At 31.3% G+C, this 24,741-nt stretch overlaps 1 protein-coding gene across 1 annotated transcript in view; it reads left to right on the top strand.

The window, feature by feature from the left end:
• The first annotated feature begins 1,675 nt into the window (after nt 1-1,675).
• Nucleotides 1,676-24,741, top strand: part of LOC129219984 (importin-11-like) — a 60,366-nt gene continuing 37,300 nt past the window's right edge. The window contains exons 1-10 of the mRNA XM_054854308.1: nt 1,676-1,690; nt 2,131-2,230; nt 10,802-10,894; nt 12,866-13,021; nt 14,103-14,143; nt 18,818-18,953; nt 20,243-20,348; nt 21,707-21,870; nt 23,228-23,268; nt 23,529-23,594. Of these exons, the coding sequence (XP_054710283.1) occupies nt 1,676-1,690; nt 2,131-2,230; nt 10,802-10,894; nt 12,866-13,021; nt 14,103-14,143; nt 18,818-18,953; nt 20,243-20,348; nt 21,707-21,870; nt 23,228-23,268; nt 23,529-23,594 (918 nt within the window). The remainder of the gene's footprint in view (nt 1,691-2,130; nt 2,231-10,801; nt 10,895-12,865; nt 13,022-14,102; nt 14,144-18,817; nt 18,954-20,242; nt 20,349-21,706; nt 21,871-23,227; nt 23,269-23,528; nt 23,595-24,741) is intronic.

The following is a 24,741-nucleotide window of genomic DNA, read 5'->3' as shown; positions in this document are numbered from 1 at the left end:
ATCCCACCCATCATACGACAAGTCAATGTACAGTGGAGAAAGGGAATTGTGTTTGGTAGTTTTCCTTTGTAAAAAATGTCTAAAAAGCTGGTTAAATTTAAAATTACTATAAAGTTAAACAATCTTTTCCACACTTTGGAAGCTCTTGAAGCCACTCATTTTTTTTTTCAAACATATGTATACCAAGGAAGAGAGAGTCCAGATTTTTGTTTGAATGAGGGGGGGGGGGGTGCAAACTGTCAATACTACCATTGCACAATCAGATTTAGAGAATTGCTAAGCGAGGAGAAAGAAAAAACCATATGAACCTACAGTCATAAGTGTCACATTCGCAAAGGTCCTGCTCCACCAAAAAATGTTTGAAACTATAGTTTTAAAACTGCAGTTTACACAAACAAAAGGAGGGGGAAAAGTTCAGGGACATTTTATGAAAGTTTAAAGCTTGTAGCCTCTGCCTTTCAAATTTTTCAAAATTGAAGTCCCAAAAATGATGTTTTAGACTATTTTTAATAAGAGGGAAAGATGGGTGGGGAGAAGGATCAGGGATGCTCTCTAAATGTTTAAAAAATGGAAAGAAATATCCTAAAAATTCTCAGTTTCAGACCATCTTTGTTGAAGTTTTGGAAACAAAAGAGCTTCGGCAACCTTTTACCGGAAATTTTTTGAATTTGAGGTTCTAAAACGCAATTATAAACCCTCTTTGTAAACGTTAGAGGAAAATTCTGGATTTGGAAACTCTCCCCCGGAATTATTTTAGAATTGAAAATCCAAAAACGAAATTTTAGATGAGTTTTTATGATGTGAAGGGAGAGAGGATTGGGGGTACTAACAAGGATTTTTTTGGAAGTCCCTAAAACCAAGATGACGGCAGGAGAACATGCTCATGTGTTTTCGGCCACTCAGAAACAGCTCTCTACTGGCGAGATCGAAAACTTTGGAGGTAATGACTGCGGTCACTTTTTACCTTTTGTTCTTTTTATGAAAAAAAAATGTCCCTAAAACAGAATAGTAGATTATCTTAGATGACAGGGAGAAATGTTCGGAGAACATAAACCTGGAATTTAATTTTGAAATTTAAACACTAAAAACGAAATTTTATACGATTAATTATGTGAAGACAGTAGCCACTCCTTTGTGTGAAAAATACTAAAAACCCATTTCCTTGGCTATTTTTGATGAAGTTGAGACGGGATGGGTTTCAGGACACTTCCTGGAATATTCCCAAATTAAGGTCTAAAAACACAATTACAAGACATCTTTCAGGAAAAAGGCTGGGGTTTAGAGAATCTCTCACAGAAATTATTCGATATTGAAGTTCCAAAAAATGAAATTTTAGCCCATTTTAGTTTTTTGATGACGTTAGAAGGATGTGAATTCGGGACTTGTTTGAGGAAATTTGACCAAAATGAAAGATAATCTTAGAAAACAGGTGGGGTCAGGTACTCTGGTATAAGAGGCGAGGGGGGGGTGCAACCCTATAACCCATCTCCTGGATTCGCCACTGCCCTCAAGTACATATACTACTTTAAAACGATGCTATTTTCTCCGTATGTATTTTTTAACTATGCAGAGATGTATTTTTAACTGTAGGGATAGTGATTTAACCCCATAAGAAATGCTTTAGGGTCCTGACCCACAGGTTGGGAGCCCCTAGCGTGTCGTCACATAACCAACCATGTGCCGGGCCCAGGTAAAAGGAGGATGCGCTGTTTGTCACGATGGTATCGCTACTGGTCGTTTTCCTTCCCAATAGAAACGTCTCTGCATCCCCCTAAGGAAGTCTACAAGCACTTAATGCTGTGAACATGCAGATGTTGAATAATGGGCTAAAATGTTGAATGAGAGATGTTTTTGCTTTTCTAACACCGAGAAGTTCAGTTAGCAGCATATCCCCTGAAAAAAAAAATCTTTTTGAGTAGGCGCCTGGGCCCCGGGGATTTTGCCCCTGCGCCCCCATTCTTGGTGACCCTGACCCCCCCCCCCCCCCTCTTACCTATAACTCAACATTTATGGCTTTGTTATGATAACAAAAAATTATGTACGATTAATCTTTGATGACTTAGACTTTAATGGTTGCATTTTCGTTATAGAACTGCTTTATCTCATAAATAACGTGTTCTCCTTTTTCAGCTACATGATGTATTGGAATATCAGCCCTTCTCGTTTGTTCAATTTATACGGCCAACATTAGAATGCAGTGTTACTTTTTGCTTCAATAAAGATTTGCAAGGTATTCAGTGTTTTTTCAGCCTTAAAATTCTGAGATTCTGATACTTTTTTTAATCATAAAAAAACTAGTGTGTCTTTGAGATACACACTTACTAGATGTTCAACTAGTGTTTGTTGATTTAAATCAACTTGATTTAAATCATAATTAAAATTCTGATGTAAATCAAGGGATTTTTTTGAAAAAAAATCATTAATTTAAGTCAATTGATTTGAATCAAGTGATTTTTTTGATAAAATATTTGATTTCAATTCGTTAATACTATTTTCATAAATTAATTTTGCAGTTTTAGATTGTGCTGCTTTAAATTTAACCTACACTCTTAACTTTAACAGGCAAAACTACATAGTTCCCTCTTTCTGTGTGTGGACAGATTGTCGCTCTTGCAATGTTGCTTTCACTCCAAAATTAACAGTTCAGAACAAAATAAAAATTTGCACTGTTTCTTATGCACCATGACTAATATAGTTTAGAAAAGTAATTGTGCAACATATTATTTTGCACTAAAAACGTACATGATGATGGAAACCTTATCTTTAAGCAAAGCATAAAACAAAATGACATCCTATTTAAGGCTGCTCTTCAGTGGGGAAGAAAAACGATCTCGCTTGAAAATGGGCTTTTTCTTTAAACGAAAGCAATGTTCATCAGTGAAGTGATTGACACTTCAACAACCAATAGAACGAGCGGTGGCCGATGAAAGTGTGGATCATGTGACCTGTCACATTTTGCAGGGGGACAGACCGGACGCTCCCCTGCTGTGCAGAGTAGTCGAAGGAGGTAATAGCTGACGGCGAAATGAAACCGCAGCTTTTTACAGACCCTTCCAAGGAAATTCTAGTTCTTTCCCTCTTGAGTCTTGACTACATAGGTAAAAGAAAAATTACTCAGTGTAAAAGGCGCGGCATTTTGCAATCCCGCTTGTGATATTAATTTATTTGCATTCGCACTAAAATTAATTTTTGAAACGAAGATTTTTTTCCCCATTAATACGGTTCCTGATCTCATCTAGGAAAAATTAACGAATGAATGAATATTTGCAATAAATAAATTTATAAATTCGTTTTATTTTTAGAAAAATGTTCGTTATTGAAAATTGATAATATCAAAAAAGGAAGGAAAAAAAAAAGATAGCCTACATGACCACACTGAATTTTAACGAAATGAACTCCAAATTCTAACAAAAAAATATTCTTTAAAAATGGATGATCCTACTTAATAAATCTGAAAAATCGAGTGCCGAATAAAAGTGGGGACTAACTAGTTATCGGTTGGCGAAATTCTTTCACTTCCTCTGCCTGTTTGCCACTCTCCCCAACCCCATCCGAGTTAGCAGAAAACATTCTTAAAAATGAAACTAGATCCTCTTTGCATAGTTAATACTTGATTGTACAATAAACATTAATGCCACTAATTACTTACATTAACCTTTATTTGAACTGATAATATTTATATTTTAGTGCTAAATTAAATACTACTTTGTTGGTTAGTTACCTGTTTTACAAATGTAGTGGCGACTAGAAAAAAATGTGGCTACTATAAATGCCTTTTCTCTTTCCACTGGTGACCAGAAAATTCCCCTAATCTTTATCTTTGAATCCTTTTCTTTTTGAAAAAATATTTATTTATTTATCTAAGTACTATATGCAGATGAGAAGGCTACGATAGCATTTCTCAAGGGGTTGTTATGGTGAAAGTTCTTTCAAATTGAGCATAACAACGGCAAAGTCGCGGACGGCTACGGATAAGGATTTCCTGAATTTGAAAAATTAAAGATTTTTCTCTGATCTTTGTATGCAAGGGTGCTCACCCTGCTCCAAGCTCAAAGGCAAAAATCACTCCTTCCCCCACTCTCAATGTTTGTAAACTATCTTGCGTTGAAATTTTGCAATAAAACTAAACCTAGCACTTTTAGAATCTCAGATTCCCAGTTACTGAATTCGGCAAAATACATGAGGTATTACATGCATTATATGACCAAAAGTATTGGGACACTTTCAAAAATTCACAATTTTACGGATTTCTCAAAAAATAAAAGACCAATTGCTCTCTGCTCTGTAATTTTTTTCTCATGAAAAGTATACTCCAGACGTCAAAGCCAATAACAATTAAGTCTGATATTCATTTAGGGGACCAGCAACAAATAATCTGTTCTTATCATGAATCACTCTATAACGATGGCAGGAAAGTGTTGCCAGTTTGCTAACAATTCCTTACCATTCGTCGCCTATCCTAGAATTATAGAAATTCGGCTCATTAGATTGCTGATAACTTTTTAAAATTTAAAGAAATTGCGGTGGAATTTTTTTCATGGATTGTAGGATGTATCTGAGCTTTGAATTATGAACGTTATAAATTGCTATCTTTCGTGTCTGCGCAGTGAAAAATTAATAGCTTTAACTGTTCATATTTCAACAAATTTTCAATATTTTAACTTCAAATTTTATTATTATGTTTCTCTAAAATGCTGTCAAATATTTTAAAAGTTTAGTAACGTTTGACGAAATACTCTGCGTAATATAAGGCGAAAACCTTCAAAAAAATTTTGCATTTTTGAAAGAAATGCTTATATTTCCATGGGTATAAGAGATACTTTCACAAAAATATAAAAATAAGTTTTTGATAGATTTTTAACTCATTTCTGAAAATTATAGCTTATTCCCAGCAATTTGCAATGAAAAATTATCAAAAAACTTTTTTACTCAATTTGTTGTCGGTCCCCTAAATGAATAACAGACTTAATTTTTATTGGAAAATGACAACTAGAGTACATTTTATGCGAAACAAATTATAGAGCAATTGGTCTATTATTTCTCGAGAAATCCCTAAACATGTGAATTTTTGATAGTGTCCCAATGCTTTTGGTCATATAGTGTATATAGTGCTTCTACTTCAACACATTGAGTTTTTATTAAAATTTTCTAATGAGTCTTGTTGGTGTCTGATCCTCGTTAGTTGTCATAATAAATATTAAGGGTTGTCCTTTTTCTCAGAAGGCACGAAAATATTACCTACATGTATATCTGCCTGAAAAAAAAAAAAAAATCTCGAAATACTTAGATGAAAAAAATCTCAACGCCTCGCTCTGCCAGATTTTAAAGTTTTTATCGCTCTGCCTCGTTTTCATGCATCTTGCATTTAATGAATCAATAATAAAAAATAAAAAAAAGGGCAAGAAACAGATTTGCAGGAAATACATAAAGTTGAAACAAAAATGAAAATGAACAGCTTACATTTAGGAAAGCAATTATAGGTACAAGTAAGGGTTCACAATTAAAAAAAAAAACAAACAAGACAAACTTTTTCTTTTAAGTTCTGTGTTACGCACTTCTGTGCCGAAAAATTATCGTATCCTGTCTTCAGTCACAGAATAAAATGAATGTTCTAATCCAATGTTTGTCAAGTAATTTTCATTCGTATAGAACAAAAATCTTTTTTGAGATCCCACATTTTCTATTCTATTGACTCCTAGTAATATGTAAATACAGCGAGAGAAAGGATTTAGCTTCTTGTTTAGGAGAGAGAACCATTTCTATATTTAATTAACATGATCTTTATCGTAAGCATACTATTTACTCAGAAATACTCCCTATTTTCCCAAGCACTCTGTTTGGGGGCTATGCCTTTTAATTTTCTCGAAAATAAAAATTTTCAAAATGCACTTTTAGACGATCTCTGGTAGTATTTGGAAGTAAGTAAGAGGTCCTGTGATCTTCCACCAGCAAATTTTTGAACTTGAAACGCCAAAAACACAATTTCAGGTTCTTCAATTCTGTTAGGAAACGGGGAGTTCGGAAGCTTTCCCCGGAATTTTTCGAAATAGTCTAAAAACGCAGTCTTAGTGTGATGTTGGGGGGGAGGCAAAATTTTTAAAGTGTTATAAACATGATTGTAGGCCATCTTTATTAACGTTGGGGACATGCAGGTTTTTGAAATCCAAAAATGCAATTTTAGACGACTTTTTTTTTTTTTTTTTTTTTTTTTTTTTTTTTTTTTTTTATAGTCAAAGAAGGACTTTTCACAAACTCCCATCCCGAAATTTTTTGAAATTAAAGCCATAAAAACGAAATTTAAGACGATCTTTAATGATGTTTTTTTAAGGGGGGGGGGGTGCTTATGTGACCTGAAAACCTTTATGCCTGTAATTAATTTTTTCTACATTGTATTAAAATGTTGATCTAGCTTCTGAGAATGAAAATAGAAAACAGTGAAAACTTGTAACCCCCATTCTATATTGTTCACATTTTAGTTAGCTTTGTCGGCAACATAAGGCTGAAAACGTCATTAAAACTAATACATACAATGCTTAGTAATTCTACCACGGTGTGTTTTTTACATTAACTGAATCATATTAAATTGCTAATATATTTTTCATGATTTTCTATGTATTTAATGAGTATGTTGGTGTACAGAATGTTTTCCGCTATTGAATTTTCCACCTCCCAAACCTTCTAAAGAAATTTGACGAGTCTGGCTCTTAAAGACACAAATAATTTTCAAAAATGTTTGTTGAGCTGTTTAAAGCACTTTATGTGTGTACCATTTGTAGTAACATAAAACACATGTAAAACGATGCAAAATACCCAGTATCTGGAATACGATTTAATCTATATATAAAAATATTTTTCTACTGGAAGGGAAAAATGTCAACTTTTCGCATTCGACAGCATTGTAACAATGTTCATTATATTGTAAATAAACAATTTGACTCAGAAATATTCCTTTCAAATCTATTTCTTTTCAAACCACAAATTTGAAAAAAAGCAGATGTTGCGAATTTAACAGCTAATAGCACGCATCTACATGGATTCACTTTCAAAAGCACTTGATTCTTCACGAAAGCCTTAGGAAAAGAGGAAAGAAGAAAGGACGTCCAGCGGAAGTCATTGAGGGGAACTAATGAGAGGGTAATAAATCTTACACCCCATTAGCTTTTACCCCTCAAAAAGGGGAGGTAACTATTCTAGGGCGGGGCAAATGCAAAAAGTGAACGTATTTTGAAATTTTTTTCAATAGTTAGAACATGATATTTGTTTAAAAAATGGTCGCATTATTTCAAACAAGATCTCAAAAGAGAGCTGGAAATATTTTGCGTGTCAGGGCGTTCTTAAAATTTCGATAGCACGAGTTGCAGATGTTTTACAGAGCGAAATGTCCAACAGTACCTCGTTTTCGAAGAAATTCATTTTTTCTCGAATTTTAAAAAATCGGAGAATGGACACATCAAAAAAGTAAAAACTAAAAGAAACAGACATGGTCTTGAAAAATACTCAGAAAAAAAAACGGATCCGAAAATTTTACAGGAATTTGTAAAACAAGCTCCAACTTTCCCCGTAGGTTAACATTAGATCCGAATCTTTCAGACTCTCAGTGAAGAGCACCCTTAAGCATTGTAACGTATTTATAAATCTTAGACATTTATTGAATGGTTATAGAACTTTTCTTAATTTTAAAGTAAGCTGAATGGATTCATCTATTGTATGAAATATACTATGTTTATAAATGTAAAATAATTAATAACTACAAATTTTTGAAGATTTAAAAAATATATTTAAAAAATCTGATTTAAATTTTAAAAATCCAACTTTTTTGACTTTTTTTAAAAAGAATTTAAAAAATCACAAATTCTGCTTCAATTGTGTCTAAACACAATTATCAGAAGAAAAGTTATTATAACTATAACTTGAGATTTAGCTGTAATGGTGCTGTTTAAACAGCATTTTTACATGATCAATTATCTGTGCTATTTTTTATTCAGTTTCTAAAACTGGAAATTATAGTTTTTTTTTTTTTTTTTAATTCTCAGCATTCTTAAAACAAAAGATAAAGCTGATTCAAGAAAGGCTATATTGTATTATTTTCAGTACAAAAAATTCCAACCTTGGAACAGCTTTTGTAATTTCTATCATATTGTAATTTTTCAAAATGGAGCTTTTCAAACACTAAATTTCGTCGAAATCAATTAATTCGGATTTTCGATTAATTCGAAATTCAGATATTGTAGTCCAAATTTATCATCATCACAAATGTATTTTTCTGTCAAAAATAACATTTCAATGTAACATACAACTCTTTTGAATTAAAATATATGACCAAATTCATGCACTTCAGTTGTATTTTGAAAACAGTATTATGTAATTCAGTTTGTAAATTAACAGAGTTTGCCTTTTACTGGCTTGAACTTTTGGCTCTCCCATGCCTATCTGCTTCATTTTCAACTGATTTCTTTGGCATAACTCACCTACAGTATCACTTCTAGGCCACTCATTCTAGAGATGGCACAAGGCACAATTCGGCAGAAGTGACAAATACCAAAGCTTCTGCTGCTCTATATGATCAGTTTTAGTAGTAAATGCATAACAATTGCGTACAACATCATGTTGTACGCAACTACTTTAATGTACTTGACTACTTTTAGTTTTTCTAACATTTTCAGCTTACTGTGTGTGTGTGTTTTTTTTTTTTTTTTTTTAATACATATCACCAGTTCAGATTTTACTTTTGCTTTGCCCAAGAAAAGCACATTTCTAATTTTTCATCAAAATAAGCAATAGGTTTGGTTGGAGTGGGACCCCTTTTGAGAATAGTTCGTTTTTGAAACATTATACAAAAGATTTGAAACATAAAAAGTTTAACTTATTGTCTTATTTTATCTTGGACATTATTAATAAACAAATGTTCATCATTATTTTCTAAAATAATGCTTTAAATATTCTTAACCATTATATTTTTAAACCATTGCATCGGTGTCCCACTTACCCCATAGTAAGGGGTAATGGGTCACTCCCCTTTTATTTAAATTTAAATGAAGCATATCTAAAATATGAACAAATATTAAATCATAGAATTATCCAGTAATAAAGTACCTACAATTTAGATTATGTGTTAATATCAATGTAAATATCTAAACATTCTTAATGCAAAATGTTTCAGTTTTTGATGACTTTGTACAATTAATATCATGCTTACTTGTCTATCATTTAGTATTTATTTTTAGAGAAGAATTTAACAATGTCACAAGTTAAAATGTGTTGATAGATTATTGCATCTATGTATAAAACTGAAATATTGTACCTATAACTATTAAATGAAATATAGTTTTAAAACAAATTACTTAAGGTTGTCCATTAGTCGCATATCCGCTCTTGTATATGTATATTATCACTATTTCGAATAAGAAACAGCGACGTCAAAAACAATATTTATGTAGCTTCATTTTGAAACTTAAGCTTAATAAAATCATAAGCTAAATATAATGTAATGCAACTTTCCATAGAATACATTGTTAATATTTTTTTTTATTAATTGTTGAATGAATTCTGGCTCCAAGGGGTCAATACACACAAGTATTAAAATTAAATATACATTTCTCTTATGATTTATCATAAGGTATGATTTTGAATTTAAGAGACAATAACTTATTTTTATATACATAATAGCCGATGATTAAGTAACTCGGGTGTTTCAACAATGAAACTTGCGCCACGGCATGATAGTTTGATAATGTATAACATGCAGAGAAGCGCTTTATTGTTACAAGGCTGAACTCGATCTGGTAACTTATCTGTTTTACTGGTAAGATTCATTTCAGGGGAATGAAGAAACGAAAAAGTGGTCAACTATGAACGCTATCTACTGAAGTTTAGGGTTAATTCAATGGAGTTAGGGTTAAAATTTCAACTATCAAAATATCGTCAAACAGCAATGGCTTCGTTCAAATATAGAAGAGAAGCAATTTTCACCCGTCATACCTTGACGGGTGACTTTCTAGTACAATAATAATTGTGAAAAATAAAAAATCACAACAAATTTTGTTTCAGGCCGAAGCTTTTTTCCATCTCTAGTCCTTTCCTCTGTGTATGGTAAGAAATACTGTGAGTGCTAAGATGCAATACCTTATAGTTTTTTTTTCTTTTTTTTTATTTGAGAACAACTGCTATTTTACCTGCAAAAAAAGAAAATAACCCATTTTTCTCTTTCTTTCTTTTTTTTTTTTTTTTTTTTTTTTGACCAAAAAGTTAAAGGTTTTAGAAATAAAAAAAGTATATGAGAAGTTGAATGGAAAACTAATGTAGGAGAAGAAACTGAAATTGGTCACTGAAAACTTATGCTGCCTTCAACTTTTGATCATAAAATGGTTTCACCCATGGATATATCTGTCCCTGGGAGTTAAAGACCACTGAATCACAAAAAAATCAAAATTAGCCAATAAATGAATTTAAAACTTGTCTTTTTTTTGATGTTTTGTATCACTGGATTGTTAGTAAGCTTATGAAATGAATTTTTTTAAATCAAAATGTTAGTGCTTCCTACCTTTGAATAGATTATATAAAGTTGAGTAAGATGGTGCTTAAATATCGATTTTGATCTTTCAAATCAACATCTACTTCCCAGGTACAGTATTCTTATGCAAAGTAAAGCCACTCAGCACAAAAACTTTCACTGTTCATTTATTTCATTCATATATTTCTTTTTTGTATCATCTACATAATAATGCTTTGAAAGGTTTTTTTTTTTTTTTTTTCAAAAGTATTAATTAGGATCAATTAAATCTCTTCAATTTTATTGTTTTAGATCGCCTTTTTGAAAAACTCATTGTGCATTTTTTGAATTTAATCAAAGGAATTCTTCTGTGTCAGGAATATAAGCCAACAAAAATTATGGAAGGTAAGAAAAATATTGTTCAAGCAAAACCAGTTTTTTCCCGACTTCCTGAAAACAATCCCTATTTTTAATTATCCCTTTCTTTTCTTAATTTATTTGCTTGCTACTATGCTTAATTTCAGTTCTTTTATAGAAACCCAATTTATGCTTACAATGATTTCAATAAAGCTTGTAATGGCTGAGAAAGGGAATTTCTATTTTTAAAAATTCATACATACAGTCAACATTCATAAGAACAACCTCCCATAAATACGACCTTTTCATTATATTGACCAGTTCATGACTTTGCATTTGCTATTCCATAGATGCAATGTTATTTTAACATCAGTAGAAAGACGAAACTAAATCATTCATTTCAATGTAACATCCAAATTGAATTTCAGCATATTTATAATTCTCAAGACTGCATATTAAAAAAAAATAATGATTAACAATTTTATGTTTCTACAGGTAAAACATTTTTATTGATAGGAGTTATTTGATGATGAAATTGTCAAAGAATTGATGAAAACTAACTGTGTACGAACGATAAACATGAAGAAAAAGTTTTTAGAAGAAAACAAAAAAAAAAAAAAAAAAAGCAGAGAGCTTCTATAATATCTAAACAAGAGGGGAACTTAATATTTTGAAAAGAAGTTCTCAACCAAAGCAGAAGCAAACTCTACATTAAAAAATAGTTTCTGTCAGTTATTTTTATTGTAATTTGTCAAAATTATAACTTATTTTTCGTAGTACAGTTGAGCCAATCATTATTCGAGATTAAAGAACAAAATACAGTGGTTTGGTGCATTGAAAATTTATTACATTAAACAGAACATTTTGTATTTGCATTTATTTATTTTTAAATTTCTTATTTCTGTCTTAAATTGAGACATAACTTTTATAAGATTGACTATTTACTTCCTTTTACAAAAAAGAAAGTATTGTGTTAGTGAAAAATTTTTCACTCAAAAATCGACCTTAATTACCATTTAACCCCCCCCCCCCCCAAATGAATGTTGAGTTTTTTTTTCGACTCGACCACACATGGATAAGTGCTTAAGAATGTATAAGCAGGCAAAATATCCATTTTTACTATTCCCGAGTTAGTTACAACGAGTTTTCTCGTGACGTCTGTATGTACGTATGTATGTATGTGCATATGTATGTCGCATAACTCAAGAACGGTATATCCTAGAAAGTTGAAATTTGGTACGTAGACTGCTAGTGGGGTCTAGTTGTGCGTCTTTCCTTTTGATTGCATTCGGGTATTTCTAAGAGGGTCTTCTGCCCCTTTGTGGGGGGAAATCATTGTTAATTTCGATGTTAACTCAAGTGGTGTTACAATTTGGCGGACACTTGGAGATATATCGCCAGTCTTTTGGTCGCCAACTTGGGGACAAAATTGGCAATTTTTTTTTAAAAAATTGGTTTCAATTTATCCACTGTTGGTGATATTTAGAGAGTAAACTGTTGAATCACATTAAAATAATGGGAAGATGACATTAAATTGGAGTAAAAGGAAGTCATGTGAGGCACCCATTAGCTTGTTTTTTCAAGTTATGCATCAAGAGGACTTGTATAAGGGCAATTCCATGAAACTAGAGATATCACAGTAAAAAAAAAAAAATTAATTGTATCAGTAATTTTTTTCATTCATATGAGATAAAAAAGACTATTTTTATAAAACTATGCGAAAAAGAAGTTATAATCACACTTTTTGTATATTTTTACCCCTAAAAATTCAGATTGAGCTCCTCTTTTTTATTGTTTGCCAACTTCTGCCCCCCCCCTTTTTTTTCTTTCCCTGACTGAAAATCAGTTGCAAGCATTATTTAAGTCTTTTCTCTAAATTAAGAAGTAAATGCAGTTTTATGCTGAGAAAATTGTTATGCTTTAAAAGTGTTACACCTACCTGTCTATGTATGTGTATTTGCATATTATTTTTGGTTATTTGTTTATTTTATTTTATTTACTTGTTCATTCTCTTTTTAGATACAAAAAATCCTTTAACATTGGAAGCTCATAAAATTAAAATGGAGTTTTTTACCTATCCTGTTCTTACCGAAATCTGTCAACAACTCTTAGCAAGGTATTTTTTACTGTCGGAAGATGATATTGCAAGTTGGGAGAGCAGCCCAGAAGAATTTGGTAATAACGATTATTATCTGTATAGTATATGTTATCTTTTTTTTTTTCAAAAGAACTATGCAATACTTTAGTATCTATCATAATATTACTGCATTAAATGTTCTGTTAAATACTTGCAAATATATATATGCTCTATGTGTGTATTTAATTTTTCTTTAAACATGCTTAAAAGGATTTGCTTTTGGTTTTAAAAGTTAAGTATTAACCTTGTGAAATGGGCGGGGGAAGGGGGGTATCTTTACAAAATACTTTTTTTTTTGCTTTTGAATTGGTTTTCTAACAATTTATTTCTACTTTGCTTGTTTTGTTTACATGCTCTTTTACTTGGTGCAGAAAAGTGAAATGAAATTGTCGGAAAAACATTTTATGTGATTGAAACCATTCGTAAAACCTTTACACTCGAACCTTCTTTCTTGGAATAATAAAAGGGTGGGCTACTCTTCCTATTTATTTGTTTCTATTGTGTTATGTTGGCAAAATAGCAGCAATTTTTGAAAGGAAGGCAAAGAGGGGTTATTTATCTAATTGATGTGCTATTTTTAGATAAATTAATTCCTATTGAAAGCACTATATGTATCATTTTTATATAGGAGAATTATGTATGTTTTCTTTTTTTTTTTTTTTAATTTTACTGCTGTAATCTTTTGTTATATTGCTCTTCTTGGGAGACAACGGAAAAGCACAATGTATCCAAGGTCATAAAAAGTACAGATTTAATTGATGTGAAAACTAATGACCTGTACACTTACAGAAAGATTTGTTCATCATCATTATTAGAACTATTTTCTTAATAAAAGCAAAAAGAGACCAGACTACCAATTTTTCTTTAAAAAAAAATGTAATAAAGTGAAATGTTTCTATTGTTTTACTTGTATTTCTAACAAATATAACTTTTTTCTGCGATGTCAAATGTGAAGCAACATTTTTTTTTAGAAATATTTTTGTTTGGGAGACAGAGAGGAAAAGTGCAATGTATTCAAATGAGCAATATAACAAATGGTTACTGTAATATTACTTCAGTTTGATTAGGGAATGAAAAATGAGATGTGTTGAGGCAAACATTCAATTATTCTTTTTACAGCATCTGATGAAGGTGGAGAATCATGGAAGTTTAGTTTAAGAGTAAGTTATAAATTTATTGAATTAATATTTTTATTTTTGATTAAGAAATAGCCCGCTGACATACAAAACTAAAAATAGGTATGTTAGATCAAAACTATATGTTTTTTCAAAAAGCATCCTGTGTATTTAGGTTTTGTTGCAATCTTCTTGTTGTACTTTGATTTTTGTAGTAAATGTTTTATTGATTATATATTTATTTTTATAATAAAGTAAAATGTTTGTTTTTGTGTTAAATGTTTGTTCATACCTGAAAACATTAGATCCAGAGATACATAATTTGACATTGATTTTCTGTGTTAGTATATTTGAATAATAATCCTGAAATTTTTGAATTTGGGACAAAATCTTGGCAGGAATATGAGGAGACCTTTCCCCTGTATTTTTCATTAGACACACATGTAGCTTTCGCCTAACTTTTTCACTGTAGGCCCATATTTTTAATAAATTAATTTTAAAACACTAGACGACCCGTGCGGAACTCCGCACTCTGCTTCAAATCGTTTCACATGTGTGGCATTTCTCTCTTTAAAAATTTCAAAGAAGAACATTATGAAGAAGAATCGAAAAAAGTAAACGGAGAAAAGTAAATGCACAAGAGAAGGCATGTAATTTAAAGACATCAGCGACAAAACCTCGTTAAATACAGCATTGTTATGATGTAATCATCGCTCACTTTTTGGTTGTACGTATTTTCAATGCAAACATAAAATAACATTAAAAGTGTGGCTGAGTGACTCGTGAAAAAGCAGTTAGTTATGCATGTGAAAAAACGGGTTGTGGCAAATACAATCCTGCCTACATGAGCCTGTGACGAAAAAAAAAAGCATAAAAGAGATATGAATTGTCACGGATTCGAACTGGCGCCATTCTGATTGTCAGCATGACACACCAACCAACCGAGCAACTTCCCCTTCGTTTTCAGGTGCTATTCATTGAAGCAATGTGGATAAAAAACAGCCAAAAAGCTTTTTGCCAAAAAAAAAAAGATCATGCGTCTATGTTTTATCATTAGCCAGCTGATGCGCTTTAAAAATTATTTGTAAACCATGGAATTTGATTTAGGAATGAGGAAGATCTCGCATAGCGATTGAAACAAACATTCCAGAGAAATAATATATTAGATTGAAAATCAATGTTTTTATTTTTGAAAGTTGATTCAATTTCCCATAGCACGCTGCTTTAACCGTTACGGCTTGAATGCCAGCACATGTTTTTCTTTTAATCAAACACTTAAAATTCAAAACCAAAACCAGTTGAACTGAATCCGTTTTTTAGGTGTTATTTTTCGAAGGTTGAAAAATTTCAAATTTTTCCCGACGAAAGCAGATGATAAGAAAAGGATTTCTTATTTTTAAAGTTGATAATAAATTTGATGTTTTACATCATATTCGAATAAATAGTTTAAGGTTTACTGGGTGAGACTCGCAATTTCAATTCGGCAGAGTAGTTTTTTTATTGATACAAAAGGTTGAACACTGCTAACCGCAAAATCTACATTTCAGCATACAATGAAGAGTTTTTCTGCGCAAAAAAGATTCACTTGAGGTCTGAATTATTTAATCCAATATTTCTTATGCTTACAATATGCTTAGTAATCTGAACGGAGTTAAAGCTATAAAAAAAAAGAAAGAACACCGTTTGATTAATAGTCATTTTATCTTAATAATAACTGTAGCCCTGCATAAAAGAGTTAAAATGCCAAGAAGCATTCCTGTCACGTTTATGTTATTGCCTTACGTGTGTTATCTGTTGTAATGAGTATTGTGAGGCTCTGAAAAGTTAAGCACCGACTCTGACAAGGTTTACCTCTGTTTCGGTAAATAGAGAGCGGTAATTGGTGCTAAATTGAGTTGAAAGCTTTCTTAGTAGTTTTCAAAATTTTTCCTACTAAAATCCGAGCCAATAATCGTCTATCTTTCACTAAACTCCCCTAAAACAGGTAAACATAGTCAAGGTCACAGCTCAACTAACCAGAGCTGCACTATACATGTAATGCGTAATATTAATCTGTAATGCGGTAATATTGTTCTAAATTAGCTATTATGGCGGACCCGAAGTTCAGCTAATTTATGGCCGAACGCTCTACCAAAAAAAAAAAACTTATCAATAAAACCGAGCAACTAAGCCCAGTGCTTTTGAGCTTTATTTAAAAAAAAAAATCGCCGGAAAACGATGCAAAAAATTGAAAATTGTTTTAGTTTTTTTAATTTAAAGAAAAAATCCGCATAAGAACTACAGGCTGCATCAAGGTTATGCAAGAGCAATGAGCGTTTCCGAAAAATTGATTTTTCGACCATTAGGTCCGATGTTTTCATTAGCCGGCTCGATAAGCTTTTAAATGAAGGGTAAATCAATGAAATCGATCAAAAATTTAGGAGGATCTCGCGTAGGAACAAAAAACAGTCTACAGAAATAAAATATAAGTATCTCGCATACCAACTGCAAAATAATCCACAGAAATAGTATATCAGATAAGATATTGAAGAGAAGTGTTTCCGTTTTTGAAAATTTATACAATTTGCTATCGCAGGCTGCTTGAACCGTTATGGCTTGGATGGCAGCACGTGTTCATCATTTGAACGATCGGTTAAAATACAAAATCAGTTGAACTATGTTCGTTTTTTAAACGCAGCTTTTCGAATGTAGTGAAAATGTGATAGGCTATTTGTTTTTTGCGAAAGAAGAAAAAAAATATTTTACCCATCAAAATGTTAGTAATTTTAATGTTTTACTTCGTATTCTAATACATATTCTTAGGTTAACTAAATGAAAAGCGTAATTTCAATTTGGGGTAGTAATTTTTTTTTTTTTGTCCAAAGAGTCGAAAACTGTCATTAGAAGATCTACATTTTAGTATTCGATTTTTTTATCTGAACAAAAATTACTTCATTGTAGTCCTCAAATCTTAAACCTGATACGTATATCTTCGCTTTAATCATGCTTTATTTTTCTGACCGGAGCCAAAGCTTTAAAAACAAAACAAAAACTTTATAATTTAGTATCCAATGAGCTACAGGTTGCATCAACTTTTCGTAATAGCAAGGAGTGTTCCTATCTCATTTTATTCCCTCACTTGTGTTTCTTACTGTTTATAAGTGTCCATGTAATGCTCAGGGCCCGATTAAGATATCAGGGGCCATATGTTTTTTCGGGGCCCCTGTGTGTTTATTTTACAATTTTACCTTTCGGCAAAAACAGTTTTAGCTTCCGGATTTTAAAACAATTAGCCATTTGGGGGCCCCTAAAAAGTGGGGGCTCTAGGCCATGGCCTAGTTGGCCTATTCAGTAATCAGGCCCTGGTAATGCTTGATATTTGTCTAATTTTTCGATGCAGATCATCCAGGACGGGGGCCCGAACACTCGTTCTTCTGGTTACCAGTTGAACACTCTGCCAATCGAGCTATTCTGCTCTGTCGATCACGGAGCAAGTTAAACTTATAAATTTAACTGAAAACCTCAGTCTGGTTCTTTAAAACAGGTTTTTTAACATAAAAAATAAATTTTAGACTTTGGGTCTATTTTTCGTCAGTAGCCTAAAGGATAAGCTTTAAAATGAGGGACAAATCCAAGAAATCGAAAAAGAATTGAGGAAGATCTCGCGTAGAAACCAAAAACATGCTACAGAAATAATATATAAGGATTCATTCAAAAAAAAAAAAAATACTTTGGGAATTTAACTTTTTACTGCACAGACAATCAAAGTAGTGGCACCAAAAAACTTCTTTTTGGCTGGGGAAAAAATCTAATATAAAATATGATGTTCAAATAACTTTTAGAAATTAAGCAATTTTTTACATTTTTAATGAACTTACAAAGTTAACAAGTTTAAAACTTGATTTTTATAAAATTCTGACATTGATTAGCACCAAATTTGGTAAGAATTGCCAAATGGTCACTAATGCTAGAAGATATTGAACTGTTAGAATATTTAATAATATGCCCACTATCTGCAACACCCAAGGTGTTAGTTTCATAATAAGACGTATGATTCTTTGATCAATTAGCAGGGTTTAAGTTTTGAGTTTAAAAATTCTTAACAAAAAAGATGAAATTGTTAAAAAGTCCTTTTGGAAAATGCTAAAATTCAACCTTAACATCTTTGAAGAAATAAATGCACAATGGGTAATAAACAAAAAATGCTTAGTATTGAGGGATCATTTTTTTTTTTTTTAATTTTTTACCCCAATAATGCATTTATTGGGGGGTCATAATAGCCATTAAGATGGAATATTGTTGAACTTAATAGCAGTTTATACATGTTAGCTAAGATTTATAAATAAGATTAAGTTCAATATCCCCATGCTTGCTTCCTCTCTCGGATTGTGTATCTTTCCTCCCCTTCTTTTTCTTATTATATTAGAGCAAAAAAGCAAAAATGCTTTGTTCCATTTTCACAATTTGAATAGTATTTTCGCATTTTGCGAAAAATGCGACTGTTGCGGAAACCCTGTCAATTAGTCAATTTTGTGTTTAAAGTCCTCCCCCCCCCCTTCTTTGAGAAACTTTTTTATAAAGCAATAAATAGAATGCAAAAGATATCCACAAAAATATTGAGCTTGTATTTATTCGCAACACATATTGTAAATAAATATACAATCTTTATTCTTGTGGATTTTTCTATGTATTTTTGCAATTTTAAAACTTAATTGCTTTCCAACTTTGCTTTTGTTTCAGCCATGTACAGAAGTGTTATTCTTGTCCTTATTTCATGAATTCCGAGATTTGTTAACGCCTCTCATTGTGGAAATGATAAAAGGCATTCAATGCAATAGTGCAAGAGATTTTTTGAGCATTTTGAAAAAAGAAGCTGGTAAGAACTTTAAAATTTAATGGACTAAGTTATTTTTTATATTGCCCTGTAATTGTGTCATGTGTTTAAGTACTCAAGATCCTTATCAAGCTATATTGTGCTGGACAAAGTTTAATTGATAATTTTTGGAAATGGTATTGGTATAGGAAACATAGACACATATATACAAATATATTCTCTGTTTTATTTATATATATTAGGACCATCTTTACTAATAATAAAGCTGAAAAAGTCTGGATCTCTGGATATCTGTCTCTCTGGACGTCTGTGTCTCTGGATGTGTTATGCGTATAGCGCCTAGACCATTCGACTGATTTTCATGAAATTTGGCACAAAATTAGTTCGTAGCATAGGGTGAGCACCTCGAAGCGATTTTTTGAAAATTTGGTTTTGTTCTTTTTCTATTTCAATTTTAAGAACATTTAATGAGCAAATTATCATTACATGGATGAGCAAATTATCACAACATGGATGAGCAAATTATCACAACATGGATGAGTAAATTATCATAACGTGGGAGAGCAAAGTAACATAGCCATATTGGGTGAGAAATTCATCATCCATTATTTGTAAATATACAGGCAAACCAAATGACCTTTTAATTTTCTACTATGGGCAAAGCCGTACGAGTACCGCTTTTCTGTATAAAATCAAAAAAAGATCAGATTACCAATTTTCCTTTAAAAAAAGTAATAAACTTAAATATTAATTTGATAACTAATATTAAATTAATTTGTTAACCCAAATTGGGGACAGAATAAGTAGGGGGAAGGCTATCTTTCTAAAGAACTTCTTTGAGTAAATGGCTCGCATTTGTGCTTTAGATAGGTAAAAACTCCCATCAGACATCTTTATGTAAGTTAGACAATTTGTTGCAATAAACACTTAATCTGCTTGTTTATCAAAACAACGATTGTTACAGCAATATTAGAGATCAAGACCTGAATTTCTCCTTCTGAGTGAGGCACCTGAGCTGTCTTCGATACATTACTGCACTTGGAATTTCAGTTTTGCCAGAGTACTCAAAGCCAAACGAGTGCTTGAGGTTTCTATGTATGCATAATCTTACAATATGTTGATTTCCTGCATCCTGAAAATCCACCGACTGGAACCAGGTTTCAACTTGTGTCTTTGGACATTAGAGGCCTACGTCTAACCACTGTTTTAGCGAATACATGTGCCTTAACGTGCATCTTTTTTTCCTACTTTTATCGTAATTTAAAGAAATCTGAATTCTGTGTAGTCCGTAGTTTTACGTATTTGTTCACTTTTTAATCTTTTTTCTATAGTTTATAATGCTGTTGGACTAGCTGCTTTTGATCTGTATGATGAAGTAGATTTTGATAACTGGTTTACCAATGTCCTTATACCTGAATTAAAAGTTCCTGATACGGGGTAAATATTTGAATAGTTTTCATAATTTATTATCAAAAATCCCTAGATATGCTTTTTCATATGATTTAAAACTATGATATTTCAGTGCAGAAATATTAAGAAAGAACTGTAAATCATTCTATAAAAAAAACCTTTGATAAATAATTTCATTCCTTTTTTTTCTTTTTTGCATTAAAAATAGTTTCTTACAACTTCGAAACATATGCATGCAAATCTTGTTGCTATTTGTGTTTTTTTACATTTCTTTGAGCTTTTAAAATAATTAGAATGTATTATACATGTTTCATGAAGGCCTTAAACATTATAATCATAAGAAAATATTTAATTATTTTTCCTAGCATTAACAATGCAGATTTATCAATGAAGTTTTGAACTATTAGCAGCAGTAAAAATTAATTAGTAGTAGTAATAACAATTAAATTCTGATGTCATCTTTGTAGAAAGTCCTTTGAAAAGTTTTCCACTATAAGGTCAAACTTGTTTATAGTGAGCCTTCATTAAAAAAAAAAGAGGTTTAATGAGCAAAACGGATTTACTTGGTTGATATAGTGCAGGGGTGTTTATGACCCGAAAATTTTGGGCTAACACATTCAAAAACTTTAAAATTATTTGAAAAAAAAAGTTATATAATGTTTTTGTAATGATTTCAATGATTTTTGTTTGCCTATTTGAAGAGCTTGCTTTTATGGGGGGGGGGGGGTAAAGGGGATCAAGCTTCTTCATAGTTTAAGAAAATTTCACTTTTTCTTAAGAAAATTTTGCTGAGTCCACTGGTATAGTGTTAAGTCTATGGAAGCATAACTCTTTTTTAAGAAGCTAAACCTGATTTTAAAAAAAAAAGTCATAGTTTTTACAAGTTAAATCCTTGTACAACTCTGCTACGATAAAGAAAAAAATTAATGTTACAAATTTTGCTCAGCCCCCCCCCCCCTCTTATTTTGTTGTTAATATTTGCAAGAGAGTCTTAAAAGTCATGAAGCTTTAAAACGGGGGGGGGGGGGGATGCATACCAATTCCAGAAAATACAGCTGATTTTTTTTTTTTTTTTTTTTTGTGCTCTCTAAATTTGTGCGATCTTTGCCTCTAAAAATTCTGTGATTTTTGTTATTAACAATTTGTTGTAAAAAAAAAGAAAATGTTCTCCTTTCCCCCTATTTTTTATATGACATTTTTCTGCTCATACGTTAAAATTTGAAATCTTTTTCTGTCCATAGGCATAAATAAACATCTGAAATACCTATTTTTGCTGAATTTGTAAAATCTAAAAATATGTATATCTACCTTTTTTATTGTGGGGGAACCATGTTAATCATATAAACTCAGATTTATTTTTTATAAAATAAACTTTTTTTTTTCAGTTACTATATTATAAGAAGAAGAGTCATATGGCTGATAGGTCAATGGGTAGGAGTGAAAATGTCTCCAGAAATGAGACCTCTTCTCTATGAGATAATAATTCAGCTGTTAAATAATGAAGAGAATCTTGTAGTCCGCTTGGCTGCTGCTAATGCTCTCAAAGTTGATATCCTTTTTGTTATTTATGTATCACTTATTATAACATATAACTTGAATCTGCATGATGTGTGAAGTTTTATATTGTCAAAACTGATACTCCTTACTTGTCGACCTTCTCTTTTATGTCAATCATATGCAAGTTATTTGCAAGAAAAGTCGATATTTGTAATGATTAATCAAGGGTGTTGCCCCTGTAGTGGGCCTGCGTCCAGGAGACCCCATAGCACCTACAGCCTTGAAATTTTGTACAAAATTACTTCAAGCCCAGGTGGTTTGCACCTAGGGTTTTGTTTTTTGAAGTTCAAACTAGTTTTCTTTTTTTTTTTTTTTTTTGTAATTAATTTTTTAAGCTCAAATGTTGTGTAAATTGCCTATTAAAGGGGTGAAAAATTACTTGCATGTATTAGTATTAATATATCGTTGAAAGGGTAGAAATTTCCGCCTTCTATGCAATTTGTTTCAGTGCTCTATCTTAAATACGGCAGGAGTTATTTGCGTTTTTAGCTCAAACTTTTTTAGGCTTAGCTAAAATTTAGGCGCTACTTTCTTCATTAAATTTATCAGTAAAAAGCGAAGGAATTGTCCCACAGTTTTCTTTTTGACACCATTGGAAATAGCGGCTCTTTTTACTTTAGATCTAACTCGACCAATAGTCGAAAAAATGAGCTTTTATCTCCAAAGAGAAAAAAGTTACAAGCCGTTAAAAATAATGTGCAAATAATTTCATCTCCATTAAAATTATTCCATGTTTTATTTGGCGTTGCCATAGTTACGTCTTTTCGATTTGTTTGTTTATTCTTTTTTATTCACAAATTTTAAGGGTTCCAATTTTAACGGAAAATATTAGGCTCAACTCAATTCAAGCATCGAGATAAAGAGCAAAATATATTACTAGAGACTACAAATGTGAAAGCGATTTTTCAAATGTACACAACTGCAGTTTTGCAATGCTCAGGAGCCTTTTAGCCCTTATCACTCTGCAAGTTGGTACAAAATATTTTGAAACCCGAGGAAAAGGTGCTTTTTGTTCCAAAGGGAGTTCATAATGCATTTTTAATCTGTTTCTTTCTAATTGACGATTTAAATTTTTGCAAAGCAATCTTCGTAGGTTGGTGAGCGTTAGCAAGCAGGGGACAGAGCTCCGTAGTTATTTAAAACTAACATTGTAAAATCATTATCAAAAATTTGTAAAGTAACTACATAAAACTCTTTAAAAAATATTATTACTTTCTGGTGCTTTATTTATTTATTAATGGGGGGGGGGGGTGCTCTTTGTACCTGGAAAAATTAGTAAACTTTTCCCTCTCACATAAAGAACTAATTGGGTTTACTTTATTTTAATGTTTTGCCTTAACATTTGTTACCAGTGGATGATTTTGAATTCAACTGTACACAGTTTCTTCCAGTGAGTAAATCTTTCATTTTGTCTGGCAAATAATGCTCAATTGGTTATCATGTAAATCATCTTTTATAGAAAAGTTAGAACTTTTGTTGAATTTGAAATGAATTACACGGAGAATTTAATTGTCATGAATAAAAAGTAATGATGTTAAAGTGAAGTTTCAAGTAGTAAATAATATTAATCACTGCAGTAAAATCTACTATTTGTCTCATAAAATTTGTTTATTCTACTCTCAAAAATGATTTCTTGTTTTGTCATTTTAGTTTCTTGAAAATTTTATTTCATCACTCTTCATTCTCCTGAAAGAAGTCAAAGAATGTGATTTAAAGGTAACTATTTCAAGTAAATGTTTACTAACTTTAATTTTTTGTTCAGATTTTTTTTTATTATGAATTAAAATTTGAAATTGAGATCTCTCTTAGTATAATTTGCTTTCCAATTGCAATAAATTTATAAATTTTGCAAGTTTTGGCTACCTGCTATTAGAAATTATGTAAATGGCTAGCTAATATAAAAATAAATATTGGTAACCTTTATTATAATATTTATTTAATAAGTATATTTTTGTTCATTTTAACAAAACCTTGCAGTAAAAAAAAATTTTTTTCAGATAATTCGCAATAGTTGTTAGAAAATTGTGACAGTATTCATTACACAATACTGTACTTTTGGTACATACAACAGCTGCTTAAGGGACTTTGGAACATCAACGATTCGATAATATTTATTAATTGATAGTAGTAAAATAATGACTCAACTAATGGATAAATTAAGAAGAATAAATTAGAGAAAATGTTTTTAATAAACTTTGCTCTCATGTTGAGTAAAATATATGTACGGAGTGAGACTTCAAATCTGAAATGCTCGGGACCGGCACCTTTCCAGATTTTTATATTCTGACTAGAAAAAATAGTTAAAATTATTGTATCTTGTTATGTTAGGCATGTTTTCTCAATTTTGCTTATTTTCAAGGCCCAAATTTCGTTTTTTCCTTAACCAATTTCTTTGCAAGCATACTTTGGTATGATAAAAAAGTCAAGGATAATTTGCATCAGTGAATGTTGCTTTTTATTATTATGCAATATACAATATGATGACAGTTACAATAAATAAATCATATATTATTCCAATGAGAAAAAAAAGCATTATTTTAAACTGGAATCGGGTGATAAAAGATTGCTGCACAATTGCAGCAAAGCATTAATATTACATATTGCATTTGGCATTGATGAAATGTGAAAAGAAACTATATGCTATGCTTTCAACAAGTAATGGCTGATTGTTAACAATTTCAGACATTCAATTGTTTTTAAAGAATTGATAGAAAATATTTTGGATTAGCGTGAAATTAGCAAGCATAAATCCTTGAGAGGAACAAGGATTAAATTTTTGTGCCAACTGCTTAAAGTTTTAGACACTTATATAGGTTTTTTCCCTTTTAGTACCGAGCATTTATATGAAAAATAGGGTGAAGCT

The sequence above is a fragment of the Uloborus diversus genome, chromosome 4 (assembly GCF_026930045.1).
Source record: "Uloborus diversus isolate 005 chromosome 4, Udiv.v.3.1, whole genome shotgun sequence".
NCBI classification, from domain to species: domain Eukaryota; kingdom Metazoa; phylum Arthropoda; class Arachnida; order Araneae; family Uloboridae; genus Uloborus; species Uloborus diversus.
This window is presented reverse-complemented; position numbering and strand designations above follow the sequence as displayed.